The 22,020-nt window shown below is 40.2% G+C and overlaps 3 protein-coding genes and 1 long non-coding RNA gene across 4 annotated transcripts; 1 reads left to right on the plus strand and 3 right to left on the minus strand.

Annotated features, from left to right (window-relative positions):
- Nucleotides 1-5,429: 5,429 nt before the first annotated feature.
- Nucleotides 5,430-9,154, minus strand: LOC129751259 (late secretory pathway protein AVL9 homolog). The gene is made up of 6 exons (XM_055746654.1): nucleotides 8,623-9,154; nucleotides 8,042-8,556; nucleotides 7,810-7,971; nucleotides 7,011-7,753; nucleotides 6,757-6,940; nucleotides 5,430-6,694 (listed from the first exon to the last, which is right to left on the minus strand). The coding sequence occupies exons 1-6, from the start codon at nucleotides 8,686-8,688 to the stop codon at nucleotides 6,247-6,249; spliced, it is 2,118 nt and encodes a 705-aa protein (XP_055602629.1). The 5' UTR covers nucleotides 8,689-9,154; the 3' UTR covers nucleotides 5,430-6,246.
- Nucleotides 9,155-11,654: 2,500 nt separating this feature from the next.
- Nucleotides 11,655-12,326, minus strand: LOC129739482 (uncharacterized). The gene is made up of 2 exons (XR_008735876.1): nucleotides 12,009-12,326; nucleotides 11,655-11,946 (listed from the first exon to the last, which is right to left on the minus strand). It is a non-coding gene; the product is annotated as an uncharacterized LOC129739482 (long non-coding RNA).
- Nucleotides 12,327-12,980: 654 nt separating this feature from the next.
- On the minus strand, nucleotides 12,981-13,746 carry LOC129748277 (uncharacterized). Its single transcript, XM_055742819.1, has 3 exons — nucleotides 13,662-13,746; nucleotides 13,401-13,587; nucleotides 12,981-13,248 (listed from the first exon to the last, which is right to left on the minus strand). The coding sequence occupies exons 1-3, from the start codon at nucleotides 13,662-13,664 to the stop codon at nucleotides 13,037-13,039; spliced, it is 402 nt and encodes a 133-aa protein (XP_055598794.1). The 5' UTR covers nucleotides 13,665-13,746; the 3' UTR covers nucleotides 12,981-13,036.
- A 443-nt stretch (nucleotides 13,747-14,189) lies between these two features.
- On the plus strand, nucleotides 14,190-17,563 carry LOC129751389 (vacuolar protein sorting-associated protein 4). The gene is made up of 5 exons (XM_055746873.1): nucleotides 14,190-14,350; nucleotides 14,583-14,819; nucleotides 15,604-15,992; nucleotides 16,055-16,765; nucleotides 16,829-17,563. The coding sequence occupies exons 2-5, from the start codon at nucleotides 14,684-14,686 to the stop codon at nucleotides 16,928-16,930; spliced, it is 1,338 nt and encodes a 445-aa protein (XP_055602848.1). The 5' UTR covers nucleotides 14,190-14,350; nucleotides 14,583-14,683; the 3' UTR covers nucleotides 16,931-17,563.
- The last annotated feature ends 4,457 nt before the right edge of the window (nucleotides 17,564-22,020 follow it).

Below are 22,020 nucleotides of genomic sequence, written 5' to 3' on the forward strand. Positions count from 1 at the left end.
GCAGCTACAGAAGAAGATTCCATTGACTTTGGCTATCACAAAGCCTTCTTCATTTGATGTGACCACTTCTTGTATGGGAAACTTTCCTGTCACCCCTATTGCGGCCAGTTTGGCACTATCGGTCACCTAATTTGTGCCATTCAGGGCCCTTAAATAGGGGTCTGCTACTAACGCAATGTCTAGCTTCTCTTCCACCGCCATCTGTCGCAGAAGCTGTTGTGCTTCGTGACAGTGGTTGAGGTTGATTTGGATTACTTCCAAGCCCTTGGTATCGCTGCTAGCGCCTTTTGGTAGGCAGAACACCTACCTGATACGGATGGTTACTTCGTGACATAGCACATGCACCTCAGCCTTCTCGCCTGGAACTTCCTCCGCTAGCACCTTGAAGGATGCACTCTTTGTTGCTGAACTACGTTTCAACTCGAGGATCATCTCACCGGAACGAGTACGACGGATCCTCCTCACGTTTTCACCTAGTCCAGCAAGCTTGTCGTCGGTCCGCATCTGACGAAGCACGTCCGCGTACGTACCCTCTGGCGCCTTAACTACGATAGCTTTACCTTTTTCCCTAACACGGCTGTAGAGGATAGATGAAATTAAGAAGTAAAATAAATTTGATCTTCTATGAAGGATAAAAGTTCAAATAAATGAACATACTCATATTCTTACTTTGGAAGTAAAATAACGTGAAATTGTGCTTTGTGTCTGATCGTGCATATTTATGAGAGTTGTTGAATGAGCGTGTGGAGAAAAAACGACAGTTATTCAGCGGCTATTGTTGTTAACGGTTGTGCTTGAAATTAATTTCGTTTAAATTGATTCGAAAATGTTAGTTTATGTAAAGTTTAAGTGAAATAAAATCAAGAAAAGAACAGGCGGATTCGACAACGGCTTCGCTGCTTTTTGGGCTTGGGATTTGTTTTCGTAGCTCTCTCCTTCCGGTGTTTACGCGTCACTGTTTGCCATTCGGAGGGCGCTCCCTCGTTGGGTCTATCGTCCTTGCCTTTCAGTTGGCCAGGGTCCTGTCGAACCATCGGGTCTCGGACCCTCTTCTTTAGGGTGCCAGGTCTTGGATCACCTGGTGACCCTCGTTTCCTCTTTACACTCTTAGAGGTTTTCGGAGTAGTGAGCTCATTACTCACCGTTTGAACGGAAACATCGATCCGTTTCGGGCGACTGATATTCGCCTTAGGGTACGAACACAGTGAGCGCGAAGCGAACTGCGAAGCGAAATATTCATTCACCGGATGAATTTCGCAAGTTCGTTTTTGAAGGCCGGCCACAGTGCACGCGAATTGCGAAGCGGTTCAACACTGAAAAAAACCTTCTGTGTTTTGCAAAAATTATTCACACGTGAAAAAATCTTTGCAAATTTATTTGCAGAATAAAAACTGTGAGCGGGGAATACGTACCGCGCACTGCTGAAATCGCATAAAACACCCATAATGTGGGTATTAGGTGAAAGGAATCAACTAGTAGAAGTCGAATTTTGCAGTCTGACGCTATGAAACGCCATCTTAAAATCCAATTCGGCGGCTTCCGCTCAACTTTAAAATATTTCAAATGACTGCAAGTCGCATGAAAACAAATCTACCAAAACTATGACAAAAATATAACAAAATTAAGAAAAGATATTTTACAATATTATGACAACAAAAATTACGAAACGCTAACAAAACTTTGTGAAAAATATGGCAAAGGTGATAAAAATATTTGAAAAATATACCAAAACTTTGATAAATTTGACATTAAAATGGCAAAGCCATGACCAAAATATTAAAAAAATGTGTCAAAAATTAATTAAATTGACTAAACTAAATAACAAAAAAATTACAATAATAACAAAACACGAAATAAAAACTATAACAAATATTTTACAACATTATTGAAAATATAACAAATGAAATATAAATATGACAAATATAATAACATCTTCTCTTCATACTGAAAGTCTTACCCGGTACAACCGTGTTCGATGATTACTCTTGTATTTGAACTCGCCAACTGAGCTACACATATCGCAAGCCCATAGATTTGTCTTTGTCATATTTTGTCATTTTTTCTTCATATTTGCCATATATTTGTAACACATTCTTCATTATATTCTAGGATTTTTGTCATTTTTTGTTAAACTTTTGTTATTTTACTGACGTAATTGTCATCATTTTGTAATTTCTTTTACATGTGTTTAAAAGTATTTTGTTATCTTTTTATTTCATTCTTTATAATTTTTTCAGATTTTTGTCATTATTTTGTCAAATTTTTGTCATATTTATTTGAGAACTTTGTCATATTCTAGCCCATTTGTCTTATTTTTTTTCAATTTAATGTCAAATTTTTGCCATATTTTTACCACCTTTGAAATATTTTTTTATAGTTTTATATATGTGTCAGTTTTGTTATTTTATTGTTAATTTTTTTATTACTTTGTCATTTTTGTAAATTAGTTGTCAAATATTTATCCTTATATTAGTTCTGTCAGGTCATTTTATTGTCAAATTTTGATTATAATTTTGTCATATTTTTTTCACATTTGTCATAGTTTTGCTTTTTATGTGAAATTTTTCTCATATTTTTGTCTAATTTTGTAATATTTGTTATATTTTTCAAGTTTGTCAAATTTTAGTAATAGTTATTTATATTTTTACCACAGTTTTGTTATATTTTTGTCATTATTACTTTATTTTTTAACACTTGTCATATTTTTGTTAATTTCTTTCAGTGCTTTTCTGCAGTTTTCTCAAAATTTTTGTTAAATTTTTGTCAATCATTTTTCATCTACTTTTTGAGCCCTTTTACTAATTACCTATATTGTGGATGATTCATGCGATTTTCAGTTATTTACTGCACTTTGAATTAAGCGGAAAACGGCCATCTTTGATTTCAAGATGGCGTCAAACAGCCAAATTCGACTTCTACTTATTGAGCCCTTTCATCGAATACCCAGATGTGGGAGTTTCATGCTTTTCAGTCACTTCCAGCATTTTAAAGTTGAATAGAAGGGGACATATTGGATTTCAAGATGGCGTCGGACAACGAATTCCAACTTCTATCCGTTCAGCCCCTTCGCCCTATACACATATTGTGGCACCGGTCGTTTATTGCCAGTTAGATTTTGTTTCAATTGAAAAAGACTGACACCGCGTTATTTGTGAAAATCCACGCTAAAAAACCGTGCATTTTTCATAACCAACACAGAAACGGCAATGATAATTAAATAAATAAACTTTTGCGATAAAAAATATTCGAGAGAATATTTTCAGTGTATGTCCGGATGAACAGAATGAATTCACGCGATCGAGCCGGGTCTTCGCACGAAACTTCGCTTGCACTGTGACCGCTCGATGCTTTTCCAACGTGTTTCAATGAGAAGCGGTTTTTCGCGCGAATTGGAAATTCGCTTCGCACTTCGCTTCGCGCTCACTGTGAATTCGACCTTAGAGGGTTTCTCCGCCTCTGTTCCTCTACTAGTAGCGCTGCCATTTAGCGCTCTATCATCTCTAGGACTGCTTTGTTTGCCTCTGTAAAAAGAGCCATAGCCTTTACCATAGTACTTTGAAATATACAAGGTAGGCTATTCCGCTCTCTTTCAACGTATTGGTAATAGACCCCAAAAATAGTTATGGAATAAACTGGCAAATGTATGGAATTTTGCAGAAAACCATTTTTTTCTAAAAATTGACAATCATTAAAATTATGAGAAAAATATGCATTGATGCATTTTAATGCAACAAACAATATTTGGCTTTTCAAAATCACTAAAAGTAATATGCAACGGGCTTTTGATCGATTTAAATCTAAAATTTGGTGATTATTTTGCCTTGTGTGGTCTTTTTCTTGTGCAGTTTGAACAAAAATTCAAACAAATTGATTTTTTATCACAGAAATATGAGGTATTTTACATCTTTATCAAATTTTGAACATAGCAGGAAGAACATATTTAATTGTTTGCTCTCAAAAAAGAGGGACGGTGATGAAAATGTCTTTTGAATGCTCATTATTTATGGTTCAGATCCGAAAATCCAAAGCAAAAAATAGTTTCCGATGAGCCAGAAGAATCAATGTTTAATCTGAGGCCCTTTTCAAAAGAATCGAATGGCTATTGATGGAGATATTAATAATTTTGATTGCCATTCTATATAAAACTGCCAAATTTTCATAACTACTTTTGTTGGTATGCAAGCATGCTGTGTACATACACGGAGCTTTCAAGTGAGGTTAAGCGCAATGGCCTACCTGTTATTTTCCATGTACTATGAGCCTTTACAAGCTTGTCATTGACCTCCTTATGAATGTTTTGCTTGCTCAAAACCAAGCTAGTCAAAGCCTTCATTTCTGTCATCGCGTCCTTCATTGCCTTCGGCATAGGAACTTCCTTCTTCTCTGGAGAGCTGACAAGGCTCTCTTCCTTCTTCCGCTATGGAGCCTTTTGGAGTTTGTACCAGTTGGACAGCAAGCTGCCGAGCTGAAGAGATCGCCGTAGACTCCTGCCACCGAACGGATTAGGGCTTGCACCCTTCTCCGCACTCTCCTCCTTCTTTCTCTTATCATTAGTTTTAGTATTTTGAATCATTTGTGAATCCCACGAGTAGCTAGGGAAATGTACGGTCGACTGCGCCAGTGCCTTGCTTTAGCGCAGCAAGCACTGCAATACTGTGGGGTTTGTCCCGGTGCCCCACAGGGTGTGTGTGTCTGTGTGTCTGTGTGTGTATGTGTGTGTGTATGTGTGTATGTGTGTGTGTATGTGTGTATGTGTGTGTGTGTGTGTGTGTGTGTGTGTGTGTGTGTGTGTGTGTGTGTGTGTGTGTGTGTGTGTGTGTGTGTGTGTGTGTGTGTGTGTGTGTGTGTGTGTGTGTGTGTGTGTGTGTGTGTGTGTGTGTGTGTGTGTGTGTGTGTGTGTGTGTGTGTGTGTGTGTGTGTGTGTTTGTGTGTGTGAATTATTTCGAACAACTGGCGGAATATGTTTTTCTTCTTAAATGATTCAAAAAAGGGATGAATCGTTAGGCTGAGTCGATTTAGGGTGATTTTTGAATTTCTCCAAACCTTGGGTACAAAAAGTTTCGTTTTGGATCAAAATTCATCCATGATTTTTTGCTGAATTTTTAAGTAACGTTAACATGAGTAAATTTTAACTTTTATGTTTGTATGGGAAAATTTAATATTTTGTACTAAAAAATCAACATCATTTTTGTTTCTACTGTGGGCTTATGGTTGTTATACCAATTTATAAATTCTTCAAAGGAAATTTTCCGCTGAAAAACTTTGTCGAAGACCTCAATTTTGTATCTTATTTGCGAAAAAAGTTATTTGCATGAAAAGTAGTCTTGCAATACCTCGCTAGGCACCCGATCTATTGTTGAGCTCAAGGGGGAGTTTTCTCTGCGCAACAAAATTAAATCGTTACACAATGGACATGATAATATCTTGAGTTTTTATTTATCCTTTTCAAAATACGTGAAAAGTAATGCAGTTATGGTACATGTACATACATCATAGGGCTATTCTAGTTTTGTTCACAGAAAAAATAATATAAGTCTAAATACACGCTATCTCCTCAAGTCTCAACTTTTGTTTCTGCTTTCGCTCCATTTCCAGAATTCCGCTTTACGATTAATGGGCTTTGTTAAAAAATAAATTTCAGAGTATAAAGGGATGTGTCCAGCTGTAATCTGTATTTTTTAATTTGGTTCTATCGGTTGACGGAAACAAATAAAGAATCTGCAAATCAGTTAATGTTCAACACTAACGAAATCAATCGGTTACAATAGTTAGTCAAACTTTGAAGGAACATAATTGAATATTACGAACGACATTACTTTCTTAACGAGGCGCGGATGACATGCTGTATTTTTCTTTTGTCAAATCTAGAGTTACACTTTTTGAAGGAGTTTTATGGAAGAAACTCGTATTAACCACTGATCAGAAACTGACTTCTCTTGAAACTGAATCAAATTGAATCAGCGGTTAATGGTCACTATTCTTTACGGCTATACCAACAACAATGTCGTAATCATTTGCTAAACTTTATATTGAGAGAGTTATTTTTTTAGTAAGTACTATCTTATGGTTACGCTGGATGAGAAACACTTTGTTTTCAGTGGGTCGACACTTCAACAAGATAACAAGCATCCAAAATGTAGTCTCTCGTGTGGAATTATACTGAGTTTATCGGTTACTTATGAGAACAAGGACAAATTCACTACTGAATAATAGGCAATCAAAAGGTGGGGCGCGATCGGATCCAGATTAGACATTGAATATTTTGGGTGTCCGGTTTAGCATTTCAGCCTCCTTTCCGATTTCGATTATATTGTTGGTCTTTTCGCTGGTGACTTCTGCCGTTTCAATTCGTTCGGAATCGACCTTCCGATTACCGTCGCTTTGACTTTGATCGCTGTAGCTGCTGCTGTCGTCCAGCAGATCATCATCATCGGGATCACCGTCGTTCGAGTCACTCTCCGTGTCCGAATAATGACCACTGCTGGCGTTCTTACTTTGAGCATCATTGTTACCATCTTGTGCAAGGTTTGGGTCCTGCGCCGGTCCTGCCGGAACTTGTGGCACGACAGCAGTTATCGACGTCCACCACGTTGAGAATGCGCCTTTTGCCGTCGTTAAAGCACCACCCACCACCCGACTAGTACTATTGACAGCCTGATTCAGTTTGCGCCCGCTTTCGCTGTTCTGCATGGTTCTGTGAAGGTAAATGGCATAATGCTTAGTAATTTTCTCAAAAATTGTTCTAAAACAACGTACTGTGCAATTCGAAGTTTCATATCCGCAACCGAAAGGTTTCCGGCAAAGGGATGCCCAACAGCTAGAGCTTCGAAATTCTGGGCAACTGTCTCTCCACCACGGGTCAGCCAATCTTGGTAACATTGGGTTCCTTTAAATGCCGTCATAAAACTAACGTTGAAATGTTCCAACTCTCTACTGCCCTCTGAAAGAAAACAACAAAAGGAATGAATGATTAAAACCGTTGTCGTTGCAGTTCAAATTTGAACTTTTACCTGGACACGTGGATGACTTAAGCAATGCCACCATATAACCGTAGAACTGTTCTCGAATCCACACCTCGCTACCTTCGGCATCTTCTTTCGGATTTTGAACATTCCGAATAATAAAATCGGCAAAACGCAGATCCTCGGTACTCAAAGATGCCGCTCGTTTCAACTCCAAGTCAAAAATATCGATCACGGCCGACTCGACGTGGATCATAACGTCTGCCAGCTGCCGCTTCTGCTGGAATAATACATTCGATGCACCAATAATATAACCCTTTACAGCCGGGTCCGATAGCAGATCCATGTATGGCAGCGAAATGTACGGTAGACAGAGATTGCCCTCATGAAACACCCTCAGCGGAGCTACCCAATCTTCCGATTTGACGGCGCATAAGCTCGCAAAATTCGATGCAATCGTGTCCATGCTAGTTTCCCGGGCCAAAGTAGGTCGTTGTTGCGATTCTGCACCCGCATTTCGATAGCCATCGCTTGTTGTTGATTCTTCGGCCTCTTCACAACTGGATGTGGCTTCTTTGGTGCTTCCCATACTTACCGTGTCCGCATCTTTCTGGAACGACGCATCCTGATCCGAAACGGGAGTGATCTGCAAATCCGGGGAAGGTTTGATCGTTTCTATTTTTTCAACTGCAACGTTTTCTTTCACAGGAGAACTTGGACCAGATGAGAAGCTTTTCTTTTCTTCTTGAGGTGTCCCGAAGTTGGGCATTGGGGACATGGGACGCGATGTTCTGAAATTTTAAATCTCATTCTAGATAATACTTTTTAAGTTTGAAGACGGACATACTTAACACAGGCCACCTCCTGGAAAGCTTTGGTCAGCAGTTCCGGATGTAGCGAAACGACTCCGAGGATTAGCGAACATATCGGTTGGACTGGGGAGCCGAAGCAAACTAGTCTTTTCTGCAGCAGGATCAGTTTGAACAGCATAAGCAGCTTGTGGCGCCACCTGTAAAGCGAGGAATGATATCAAAATTAAATCTCGAAAAATTACTATTCCATAATAAGTTTTAACTCACTTCAGAACCAAATCTCTCAGCGGTAGGCCAACGAAATGTAACCGCGAGGGAGTCATTGTAATCGAGCTAAGCAGTTCCGGTTCCAGCGCACATTCGACCGGAAGCGATAACGAAGCCATTAGACATGCATTGAGCTGTTCGTACGCCTTGACCAGAATATCGGTGCAGGAAAAATCGCCCTGCTCGAAGAACGCATGGGCTATGAGCGACAATTTGACCTCCACGTAACCGTAGATCGGGATGGCCAGCAGAGCGCACACCGCTTTCTGAACAGTACTTCGCGTTACATCGGCCGTACGTATTTTCAACTCCTCAACGGGTATCTGTCTGTAGCAGCTGATGCCGTAGATGGACTCATGTGGATCGACCAGGCTGGGCAAGTTGAAACAAACGAAATCTTTGTTGAAGTTATGGGAACCATCAGGCAGCGCTAGCGTCGGCAAATACTTCCAACCGGATGGACATTCCTGTTTGCCCTCGGATCCGGCTATCAATGGTGGGTACGAAAATTCAACCTAGTAAGAACGTTCAAGAATCTATTTCAGAAACAATTAGTTTTTTTAAGCAAAGCTTTCCCCTACCTGACAACCCTTTTTGTGATGAAATCCCACGACAAAAATGTGTAGGATGGGCTTTTTGACATCCATTGCTGCGGGATTAAATTTCAGTATATTTTGCTGAGAGAACAAAAACTTGTACGACGTTGTTCAATTACGTTTTACTGGCACAGCAAAACTACACTATAATACATCACTATCAATTTCCGCTTGGCGAAAGTGATAACGATTAGCTACTGCACTGGTTTTAATACCGAATGTTTTGTTTGTAATTGCGTTTTGCACAGGAAAAGTACACAATCGATTTTTCTGTTTTTCTTCTGCAACTCATGCTCGAAATCGAAACAGGAAGATGACACACTCGCCGGGGTGCCGCCGTTGGGGTTGGGGACAACTTTAACTCGAATTTTTTTTCAATCGATATTAACCGCTTTTTTTAATGAACAATATGAGACGAAATTATGTTATTTTTACAATAAACTTGACTAATTCCATAGAATCGGAACTCAGAAGTGCTTTTGTGTTGACGTTTTCTGCTGCGATTTGAAGTGGGTGTTTTTGTCACCCACCCCCCATCTCACCCGCAACCCTTTCATTCTAATGATGATGATGATGATGAAGATGATGATAGTTTGTGGTGTTTCCACATCTGGTGTTACGAACAAACGACTTTTTACATGCATTCAAGTATAAAAACGTGTAATCTATTGTTTGGATAATGTCCGCCGCAGTGTCGTAACACTAAAAAGTTTTAAGGTCATTCCATATCATTCAAAATTAATTATTTTCAATATCTCTGATTAACTTCTGGCAGAGAAAAACAAAACTATTTCGCTTCCGAAAATTGTATCATGTTCACACAAAGCTATTTATCAAATTTTAATTTTAAATTCGATTCCACAGAAACGAAAATCTTAAAAAATAGCTGAAATTTCAAGCATACCCAGACCGCGGTAGAGATTCGAAACGTCAGTTAAAAACTTTTCCGGACGATTTCATCGCTTTGCTTGTATTCATTTGGCTTTGGAAGAATGTTGATGAAAATGTCAGATCAAAGCAAGAAATGAAAACGAGAATTCAGTTGCATGGCTAACCTAAAATACATAAATAAGGGATTTTTTTAAATAGCAGAACGCTTTGATTCCAATATAGTTACGGAATCTGTGAACGATCCCATTTTGTTGTCATTCACCGTCATTGGTGTCATTTGACATACTGCACTGAAACTAATTTTAGCATTTTTTTTAACTCGTCTAAAATCACGTACAACCGGCATAAAAATTCTTATTAATTTATGACGAAAACGAATTTTGACGAATTTTTTTTAAATCTAATATATACTATCACCACTGATCATACTGACTGGACACTCGATTTCGTTTTCTGGATATTTTTTCCAGAAAAAAAAACAAAAAAAATCATTTTTCCAACAGTACGCAATGTCGATTCCAGAGTGCGCATCGATCGATTTGAAGAAATGCTATCCCGTTAGGAAATGCCACCCAACTTTAAAAATAAAACACACGATTTCTACGATAAAATCGGGCTAAAAAGGACAATTTTTCCTACAGGGCATTTTTTGTCAATTTTTTCAGGTTCGACACCTGCCGTCGGTATTGCGAACCTGCAAAAGCTGACAACAAAAATTTAGACAGAAAATGGTTGAATTTTTGTTCTAAGAGTCAAGTCAGTGTGGTCAGTGCTATCACCGTTGCATCGTGGCGTATAAATTTACAACGAATGCGATGCGCTGAAATAAAACAGTTTATTGACGAGTAAAAATACAAAGCTATGTAAAATATGAGAATTCAACACAAAAATAAATAAATACAAAAAGTAAGCAAATTTGTTGAACATGTTAACACGTTCACCTATCTTCATGGCCAGAGTCAGAATGGGAAAGAAAATTTGATTCATTACATAATTTAAAAAATAACACTTTTAAAAAATCAATTGAAAAAAATAAAGAAAAAACGTCTTTTTTAATTAAACTCGTTAAATTATAATCTCCCACCCACAGATTAGATCCGTGGACTTAAACAAATTTCTGCATGATGAAATTCGAACCTTCTGGATGAGTTTTTATTTTTACTTAAATATTTATATATGGTTCGTACAAAATACGTTACGAACACAAACACATACAGGATCTCAATGAAACATGATGTTTCCTCGAAGAGATTCCTTTTTCTTAACTCTAAGCGTACATCTTTCGAGGATATGATGGCTTAGCATCTTACAAATGCTACAACCACCAACCCACCGAAAGTGTACAATGTATACCGTGACCGGGATTCGATCTCATACCCCCTGGCTTAGAAGACTTGAAGGCTATCCTCTACGCCACGGGCGGCGGCGATGAACGTCATTTGAAAACTTCACATGAATCACGCTGATGCGTCATTCAAATGCATAATAAGCTCTATGATTTTGGTTATTTTGAAAAAAGAACCAAAGCAAAAAAAAAACATTGTGTGTGTGTCATTCAATCTTTAATGTAAACTTTAATTGATAAAACCAAGTCATATAAGAATGTAATAACATACCGCACTGAATTATCGGTTTGCATTTTTTTCTGCTATAAAAGTATGATAACAGAATGTCATTTCGGAGAATTTCCCAATTTTCCTCCCGAATAGAAAAGTAAGGTGAAAAAACCATGAATATCATTTTCACTCTACCATGTATTATATGCCGCATAAATCAGTATTATACATTAACGATTTCAATTATCTTCTTCCCAAGACACACGAAAGATAAGCTTTATATTTTTGGATTATTAATGTACGATTAAGCTAGTCTTTTTTTCATGACATGGAATCGTTTGGACGCACTTAACGATACAGCGAACGGGTCGTTAAGTAGAGTAACCATTCATTTTTTTTGCTTTTTTCTTTATTCGAATCGTAGCTAAAAGATAGATGTTATCGTTATTTTATCTTCGTTTGCACGTTTTGCTGACGCTACAGCTGATCTTCTAAAGATCTTTTTACTATTAAAAATAATAAAAGGTAGCTTCCATTATTAATACTAGAATCAAATTCAAACATAAGGAATTTTATTACAACTGTTTATTTATTAAACATTTTTAAATCACTTTGTTTTTCACTTATAACAGACACGAAGTTTCATTTCCGAGCAGCCGAGCGCTTCCTCCAGGTTTTGATCTCCACTTGCAATTCCCTCGCTTTCTCCTTCGGGAGCCGCCCTAACATTTGTTGTCCGCTTCATGATTCAAGAGACGCCTTTCACTGCTGCTCTTCCGCCTTTTTATTTTCTCGAACAACCAGCAACGTATCCTTCACCTTTGCCTAAGAAGTCAGGCCTGAGACACCCGTCTACCTGCGCCTGAAATAAAATAATTCTATCTAAAAAAAAAGTTATTATTAATCAATAGTCGGTGTACTCACCCTCGCACAACCGGAACCGGCGCTGTCGGCTACTGATCCCACGTCGGAACCGGTTCTATTGCCTATCAGATCGACCAATAAAAGGTAATTTTTGCGAGAACTATGCCAGGAGAAGATTTTTTCCGGCACAAAATGGGCCACGTGTGATGACAGCAGAAAAATTTGGGGCGCGTTGCTAAAATAATTAATTTTATTTCGTGATGATTAATTTTATCTTTCAGGAATAATATTTTATCTTATCGGCGTGTTGCAAAATTACTCATTTTGTTTCTTGGAAGATTAATCGTATCTTTTCGAAATAGTTTTTACTCGTTTCTAGCGAAGGCGCATTAGCGATGACCCAAAAATAAATCTAACTATCAATATAATCAGAACCGAATAATTCGAAAGATTCAAAGTATGGTTTTTCGCTATGCGGGTGGTCGACACAAAATATATCATGGTTGTGAAACCTTGAATCCACTGTGAACTTCAAGGTTTTTGACAATGAAATTCATAGTTTTGGCAAAAATTACCATGAAAAAAGGGGGTTGTTAAGCAACTTAACCATGAAAAAATCAACTTTTTTCCATACATTTGAAAACACAAAACTATTTAGTTCATGGTTATTACAGCTTCCAGTTTTTCTAATGGGAACCGTGAAATTTATTGTCTTTGATAGTATTTTCATCGTTTCTACGATGATGAAAATCACGATATTTGCATGATATTATTTTTTTGTCAAAATAATTTAATCAAAATTAATCAGTATGTTAAAGTTATTCCTTGTTTTAAGGAATATTATTCATCTTTAGTCGTGCTTTCAATAAACTTGTCATACGTTTATAACAAAGTACGATAAATGAAGAATAATATTCCCTAAAACGAGGAATAACTTTAACAAACTGATTAATTTTTATTTCGAGTTACTTGTACAAACAAGGAAAAAAACTATTCAAAAGAACACATTTTATTGATGTTGTAAAGCACTTTTTCACATTAATTTTTCATTAAACAATTTTTCACAATTTTCACTATATTTCACAATTTTAGAAAAGCTCTATCCGGGCTACACCTGATGTAGTCTTTGTTTTCAAATTGTCCAGTTCCCGAGGCTTAAGCTCGCTCATGACGACAACCGAGGCAGCTGATGGTTTCTCGATTAGCTTCGAGAGCAGCTCCGACCGACCTGCTGCGAGTGGTACGTGATGCAAAGTTCGTGGACAACATGGTGGACCGGAAGCCGCCAAATCCGCCAGACCTAAGAAAATAGGAAACAAATATGATAAATCGGGGAAATTGAAACTGGTGGAAAAATGGAATTCGAGCGTTGTTTCATTCGCACGGGTCCAAGTAATTATGGAGCATTTTTGCTTGCTCCGATGAGAAAAACTAAAAAGAAAAGGTACTTACAACAGATGCTCCTGGTCTTGTCGGACTCTCCGATATCAACCGCTTGTTGCGAATCATCTTCCGAGATCGCCCTCCTCGTATATTGAAGGTCACAACACCTTTTCGACGGCTTGTTTTCCACTGCCGTTAACCGCCCCGCCGATCGGGGGGAATTCTCCGGATAATTGCCGGAACCGTGGAAGGGCACCTAGAAAAATGAATAAAATTTGCATATGTGCAAAAAACAGTTTCGAAAAACATAATCACTTTAAATGGACTCACCATCCCAGATATCCCAGGGTCCTCTCGATTGCACAGAGAATATAAAACAAAATTGTTTTTTCGCAAAAATGGCGCGCATTGAAAACAAAACCTCTACACGATAAATTTAGAATAGATAGAAAAGGAAAAAGTTTACCAATGTTCGTTTTGGTTTGGATTTTGATTTTACCATGAAGTACACAGTAACAATAAAAATCACAAGAAAATTATTGTGATACTGTGCTTCTGGTATTTTCTTCAACTATGAAAGATTTAAAATTAACGATAAACTTCACGGTCACTTTAAAAATTATGGTGACTTCAAAATTAAAAGCGGTTGATAAATATTGAGAAATAACGATGAAGTTTATTGTTATATTGAATATCATTGTTCGATTATAATTAAAACCACGGTCTTTGCTATTCGGGCTCTTTATTCGCGTTAACCTCACAACGATCAGTTGAAAATTTTGAACGATGCTTAATTTATAACTTTAAAGTGTTATTTTTTCCTAGCAGTGTTATGACGAAATAAATATTTTCCGAAACGTGTCAGTTGACGGTTAAAATTCCAATCAAAATGGAATTCATCTGAAGTGTGGATGTTTTTTGATACAAAACACCAACAAAATTACTAAAAATTACTGATATTTGCACAGTTTCGAGCTCTGTCCAGTATCGGTGCAATTCGTTTACAATTGGAAGCACAGGTAAGCGGCGATTGGCTTAGGACAAAAACGCCGGAGGCGGAAATTTGTTTGCCTTATTTTTCTGCGTCATTTTGCACTCGCATCAAACAAAAACTGAAGGTCGAAAATAATCAGATTTGCGACCTGCCCGAGGATTAGTCATACTTTCAATCGATGGGGAGATGAAAATTTTCTCGGAAGCTTGAAAATAGCTTGGGTTTTGACTGGAATAATATGTTTCGCCTAATTGCAGCGTGATCCCCACCACGTAAAAATTTAGATCGATCGACTGACTGACAACTAGTTCCTTCGGCCAAGTAGCGCTAAGCCCCCCGACCTCTCCGCCCCAGAGCAATGGCTGCCGGATCGACGCTGCAGAAGGCAATCGATATTGTCACGAAAGCGACCGAGGAAGATCGAAACAAAAACTACGAGGAAGCGTTACGCCTGTACGAGCACGGCGTCGAGTACTTCTTACATGCCATCAAGTGTAAGTTGAGCGTCTTGTGTTTGTTGTTTCAGCGACTGCTGGTGGCCTTGACCTTTCTCCTGCTGGATGAGTTCAAGGACCCCACACGCTAGTATTTAAATTTAGTTAGTTTTATGTCTTTCCTGTTAGGTTTGTTAGATATCGGTTTAGATTTTGAAAACGCAAAAAAGGACTCAACAGGAACTATGAACATAATAAGGGATCATTAATGACGCAGATTTCAAAAACTGAAACATTCATCGTTTTAATATCATTCACTATGATTAAGTTGATAGTGAAAAACCCGGACCCGGAAAGGAAAATCAGGTCGGGGAATTGTAGAGGAAAATTTCCACGAGAGTAGAAAAGCTTAGGGTAAAATAGCGGCAACAAAGCCCTAGAATTCTGAAGCATCAGTTTGAGGAAGCGTTAAGATAGTGCTCGAAGGACTGGCACAATAAGGCCCTACTTGAGCTTCAAGTTAACCAAACCTCCAATCCAACCGAGCAGTAACAGTTCGGTTGCAAAAGCTATCGTATACTAACGGATCGATATCATTGTCAGAATGGTTCACTATTTTACCGCAGTTGTGTTTTACTGGCTTTGAATTTATATATTTTAATCGAGATCAGTTAAGATGAGCAAATAAAAGATGATAAATGCGAATAAAAAGATTCTAAGAATACATTTCGCTAGCTTCAAACTTGGTCCCGCAAGCTTAAAATTAGATTTGGTTCATGAGAAAAGACTATCTTCCGAGAGTGTAGATTCGTTTAAACCTTTTGTTCCTATTTTCCCGAATCAGATGAAGCTCAGGGTGACAAGGCGAAGGATTCGATCCGGGCCAAGTGTCTGCAGTACCTGGACCGGGCTGAGAAATTGAAAGCCTACCTGAAGAAGGGAACCAAAAAGAAGCCGGTCAAGGATGGAGGCAGCAGCTCGAAGGAGGAAAAGGGCGGCAAGGACAAGGGTGGCGACAGCTCTGACTCAGACTCGGACGACCCAGAGAAGAAGAAGCTGCAGTCCAAGCTGGAGGGAGCAATCGTGGTCGAAAAACCGCACGTCAAGTGGTCCGATGTGGCTGGTTTGGAGGGAGCCAAGGAAGCTCTCAAGGAGGCGGTCATTCTGCCTATCAAATTTCCTCACCTATTCACTGGCAAACGGATTCCCTGGAAAGGAATTCTTCTTTTTGGAGTACGTCGTTTAACGTTAAACTTAAGAACAAAATACTTATTCATTTCTATTTTCCCTCACAGCCTCCCGGAACCGGTAAATCGTATCTGGCGAAGGCCGTCGCAACGGAGGCAAACAACTCAACGTTCTTTTCGGTGTCCAGTTCAGATCTGGTCTCGAAATGGTTGGGCGAGTCGGAAAAGTTGGTCAAAAATTTGTTTGAATTGGCCCGCAGTCACAAACCCAGTATCATCTTCATTGACGAGGTCGATTCTCTCTGCTCGTCTCGGTCGGATAACGAGAGCGAAAGTGCTCGCCGAATCAAAACCGAATTTCTGGTCCAGATGCAGGGCGTAGGAAGCGATAACGAGGGCATTCTGGTGCTTGGGGCCACCAATACACCCTGGATCTTGGATTCGGCTATTCGGCGACGTTTCGAAAAGCGTATCTACATCCCACTGCCGGAGGAACACGCCCGTTTGGTGATGTTCAAGATACATCTGGGAAATACGGCACACTGCTTGACCGAAGAAAATATCCGCACTCTGGCCGGTAAAACCGACGGTTACTCGGGCGCCGATATTTCCATCGTAGTGCGGGACGCTCTGATGCAACCGGTTCGAAAGGTCCAATCGGCAACTCATTTCAAAAAGATTAGTGGCCCTTCGCCAACCGATAAGGAACTTATTGTCGACGATCTGCTGGTGCCGTGCAGTCCCGGTGACCCGGGAGCCTTCGAAATGACCTGGATGGAAGTTCCTGGCGATAAACTATCCGTTCCACCAGTCAACATGGTAAGTGAATTGAAAAAAAAAATCATTCCATATCTAATTACTTCCCATTTCAAATCTCAACAGGGGGATATGCTAAAATCTCTGAGCAGTACTAAACCAACCGTCAACGAGGACGACATGAAGAAACTTAACAAGTTCACGGAAGATTTCGGACAGGAAGGCTAATTGTCGACGCGGGTACTACAGTCGAGAAAAACTATCGTACGGCTTTATGTGTTTAGTTTATTCAAGTGTCTTCAAATCACCATACGATTAAAAAAGCAAAAAATATAGATTTGCATATGTTTTCCCCTAACAACAAATTGTACACAATTCGTCCCGAATTATCTGAGAAATGGTAGCCGTCTGCAAACTAATAAACATGGATGTATGCTTCTAAGCTCACTTAATAGCCTTACTGAAAGATATTCTAGTTTGTTTTATGTTTACAAGAAAAAAAAGTAAGCCGGCACACTTAAACTGTAGGGTGTTTAACAAGAAAAAAATTGCATGTGCATTGAATCACACAGGTTGGCCCATGTGGCCCCGCCTGTGTTAGTTTTAAGCCGATGATATGGTTCAAAATATTTATCATCACCTCGATTAGAGTACAGCCGGGAAAGGTGAAGCAGAGTTTAAACTTACTCAATATTTACGAAAAACGCCCATTATCTACTGTTTCAGAAAATGTGAACTTCCTATATTTTGACAAATTGTTCTCCTATTACAATCATGAGCTGTTTTTTCAATAAAATTAACCTGTATCCTATATTTGTATTGGCAAAAACATGATTTATAATACAAAACTTGTTATCGCTGCATTGGTGTTTTTTCTTAATTTCTTGGAAAAAGAACAGCTCATATATCCCTATCGTTGTCGAAATCTTGTTTAAAATACACGAACAAACATTTTTCAAACCTGTTAAATCATGATGGGTCATTTCAACTGTTCGGTCTCATTTCGGTAATTGACCCCGGTTAACTTCAAAACCCTTGATTCATTTTTGCTACCTGTCGAAACTCGAAGAAACGCTGAATGAATGGCAATAGGCAAGAAGAGAACGGCAGGATTCTTCTAGCTTTCAACTATGGTGTGGTGGCGTCCCATCTGCGGAATGTAAGTATAATTACTTGGGCGAGTTAGCATACCAAAACCCCGATCTTACCAAGTACTATAAAAAACACAATAGAGAGACAGTTTTGAATCATTTCTGTTACGGACACACGATAGAGGGAGCTGTTGCCCTCTGTTACCCCAGCGATAGTTGCTGTGGCAACTGTTGCTTATTTAGAATTATTAAGTATCGAAGCAGGCATTGAAAGAAGTTTAAAAGTTAAAAATGTTAAAAAAGAGTTTAAGAAAAACCGGAAGAAAAAACACGTGTTTCAAGAAAGCTGAAATAAAAGGTTCTCCCAATCGGCAAAACCCAGACGGCCTCTAGCGATCGTTTTAACATTTGGTCCTTCTCCCCCACCAGCAGGTTAAAAGAACCCAGACGGCCACTAGCGACCTTTTTTAACATTTGGTCCTTCTCCCCCACCGACAGGTAAAAAGAACCCCTACGGCCACTAGCGACCGTATTTAACAATTTCAATTCAAATTAGGTATGTAGAAAAATTTAGGTTTTTTTTAATTTTCTTACAATTTTAACGAAATTATAAAACAATTTAATACAAAATCGTTCGTTTTCAAGAAAATGTTGAGACAATTTCAAGTTCATTTTCAGACAATTTTGAAACCGTTTATTTAGAGACAATTTTTAGACTGTTTTGAGGCAATTATGAGACTATTTGAGTGAATTTTGAACAATTTTGAGATATTCAAGCAAGTAGTGATGATTAACTGAATTTTAATGTAAACTAGAAAGTGTCATTTTCATATAAAATTAGACAAATTACAGCCATACTTTTGTCTTTATTATGACATATTCGGAACAATTTAAAAACAGTTTTAACGCATCGAGGACCTAACTTGATACACATAATTCCTAAATTTCTCGGACATCCCCCATGCGCCAGATCACGCTCCACTTGGTCTTACCACCTCACTCGTTGCGCCCCTGCTCGTCTCGTTCCTACCGGATTCGTAGCGAACATCTGTTTTTTAGGGCAGTCGTTCGACATTCTCGCAACATGTCCTGCCCAGCGTATCTGGCCTGTCTTCACCGCCTTCTGAATACTGTGTTCGCCGTAGAGTCGCGCGAGCCGCCAAAGATGGTTCTTAACACTCGTCGCTCAAATACTCCAAGTGTGCGCAGGTCCTCTTCGAGCAATAGCCATGTCTCGTGGATCCTCTATGTCACTGGTGATGGAGTACATCAAAGTAATCATTTAAATAAACAACACACGTCAGTTGGCGGGTATAAAAAGAGGAGAATAAATCATTATACTTTGTACCATTCAACAGAATAGTAGTTTCTATTTCATAGCACCTCTAACAATTGGATACGCCAGCGACGTACCTTCGGCTGGTAAATGGTGGATAATGTGCAACACGAGACCCCATAGTGGTCATATCACCTTCTATTCACAACTCCTATCTCTACCTCCCCGCGGTACCGGCTGGGATGCGAGTAACCTAAGCGGAAATTGGGTACCCAACCCCGGTGGATGCTTTGGTCGCATGCAGACTAAGAAGGTGGCCGCACGCAACACCAATCGAGCGTCTGTTCTCCAGGTCAGTGGCGGCTCAAACAGCGTCTGTCTTGCAACGGGCGGCTGAATTTATGAAATGCCGCCAGCTAAGTCCAAGATGGCAGCCCCATCGCGGGATAGGGACTTTAGGCTAACAACCTACTGACCCGATTCATAAAATGGTTACGGTATCCGAAAGAAATGACCGACCTGGAACTCTGGCGACGACTTTTAGCATGAAAACACGGACACGAATTGGAACTTGGAACGTTTTAACTTTTGCTCAACAAGGCAAGCTGGCTCAAATTGCTAGAGAAGCTAGCCGCCTCAAGCTTGAAATTCTGGGACTAAGCGAAGTCCGTTGGCCTAACACTGGAGAACACAAGACACAGTCCGGGCAAGTCCTGCTTTACTCTAGCATACAAGGAGAACATGCTACTCGGGAACGAGGAGTTGGTTTCCTGTAAAGCCCGCAGGTCTACGCGGCCCTCATTAGACGGGAACCGATAAACGAAAGAATAATCGTAGCCAGAATTAGTACACGGGCAAATTCCGAAGGGTGACATCCAAATCCATTTGGGCGACTTCAACGCAAAGATTGGCTCCGACAATCAGGACCTTGAGCGCATCATTGGGCGCCATGGCCTAGGACAGATGAGCGAAAACGGAGAGCTGTTTGTAGAATTTTGTGGCAACAACAACATGGTGATCGGTGGATCGCTCTTTCCCCATCGACCAGCACATAAGGTCACTTGGCAATCCCGAGATGGCCGAACAGAAAATCAAATCGACCACATCTGCATCAGCCGAAAATGGAGAAGGAGCCTTTTTGATGTCCGCAACAAACGAAGCGCAGACATTGCATCTGACCATCACCTCGTCCTTGACGAAATACGACTGAGAGTTGCGCATGTCCAACGGCGCGAAGAGAAAGTCGGGTGTTGATACGACGTCTGCCGGTTGGAGAATCCAGAGGTGAAAAGGGCATACGTTGAACAGCTAGAGTTTCGAGCCTCGGAGTTGCCGACAGACGGAACAGTCGAAGAACAGTGGTGTGGAATCAAGAATGCCTTTATCACGACCAGCCATGGTACTGCCATGGATGTCGGATGAAACTTGGAGGATGGTTGATGATCGGAGAAAGGTGAAAGTCGGAATTGCGCAGGCATGTACCGGGTCAGCCAAAGCAGCCGCCCGCTTACGATATACGGAGCTGGAAAAGGCAGTTAAACGAGCTTGTAGACGAGACAAGAGAGCCTGGACAAACTCCCTAGCCAAAGAGGGAGAAAGAGCCGCCGCCAATGGAGATATCCGATTACTTTATGACATTTCTCGCCGCCTCCGTGGTGCAAGGACTAATGCAAGAATGCCGATGGAAAAACGGGGAGGTCAGTTATTGACCGATCGAACAGATCATCTCAAACAATGGACTGAGCACTTCGAACAACTCTTCCGAGTCACGAATAGCGATGGCCAACAGAACCCGCAGCTCGAAACGCCAACAGTAAGTCGCATAAATGGCGTCAACTCGGAAGCGCCCTCGCTGGCTGAAATAGAAGCGGCAATCAAAAACATGAAATCCAACAAAGCACCTGGGACCTGCCCTGTCAGCACAAATGTTGCACCGTCTTTTCGCTGACATTTGGGATACTGCAACATTCCCGGCCGACTGGATGCAGGGTATCCTCGTAAAAGTCCCAAAGAAAGGAGACCTGACAGAGTGCGGTAACTGGCAAGGCATAACGTTGATCTGTACAACCCTCAAAGTACTCTGCAAAGTGATCTTGAACAAGATCCAGGAGAAAATTGACGCTACCCTCCGACGGCAACAAGTTGGATTCTGATCCGGGCGATCATGTGTGGACCACATCACAACGCTACGAATCATACTGGAACAAATCAACGAATTCCAGGACTCTCTTAACTTAACCTTAACCACGAAAACATCTGGGCTGCAATAAGACGACGAGGGGTCCCAGAGAAACTAGTCCATCTCATCGAAGCACAATACGAGGCATTTTCGTGCAAGGTCTTGCACGACGGTGTCTCGTCCGAACCAATCCCGGTAACTGCTGGAGTGAGACAAGGATGTATCTTATCACCGCTACTTTTTCTAATCGTAATGGATGAGATTCTGACTGGATTGATCGACTATGCACCGAACCGAGGATTGCCGTGGAATCCTTCAACAATGGAGCAACTGAACGACCTTGACCTGGCTGACGATATTGTTTTGCTTGCCCAAACACAACCGGATATGCAGAGCCAACTCGACGACCTCACCGAAAGTTCCGAGGCAGCAGGTCTCAAAGTCAATGTCGGGAAGACCAAGTCGATGGAGATCAATGATTCATGATAGCTGGGCAACAAGTTGAGAAAGTGGAGTGCTTCCAATATCTTGGTAGCCAGATAACGGCTGATGGTGGTACCAGAAAAGACATCGAAACCCGGATCAGGAAGGCCCGATTTGCGTTTGCGAGTCTCCGAAACATCTGGCGGTCACGCCAGATCTCTCTACGAACGAAAATCCGAATCTTCAACTCAAACGTCAAATTCGTATTGCTGTACGGGTGCGAAACTTTGTGCACATATGCGGTAACGACGCGAAAACTGCAAGTATTTGTAAACCGCTGCCTGCGGAA

Source organism: Uranotaenia lowii, chromosome 1 (genome assembly GCF_029784155.1).
Source record: "Uranotaenia lowii strain MFRU-FL chromosome 1, ASM2978415v1, whole genome shotgun sequence".
NCBI lineage: Eukaryota > Metazoa > Arthropoda > Insecta > Diptera > Culicidae > Uranotaenia > Uranotaenia lowii.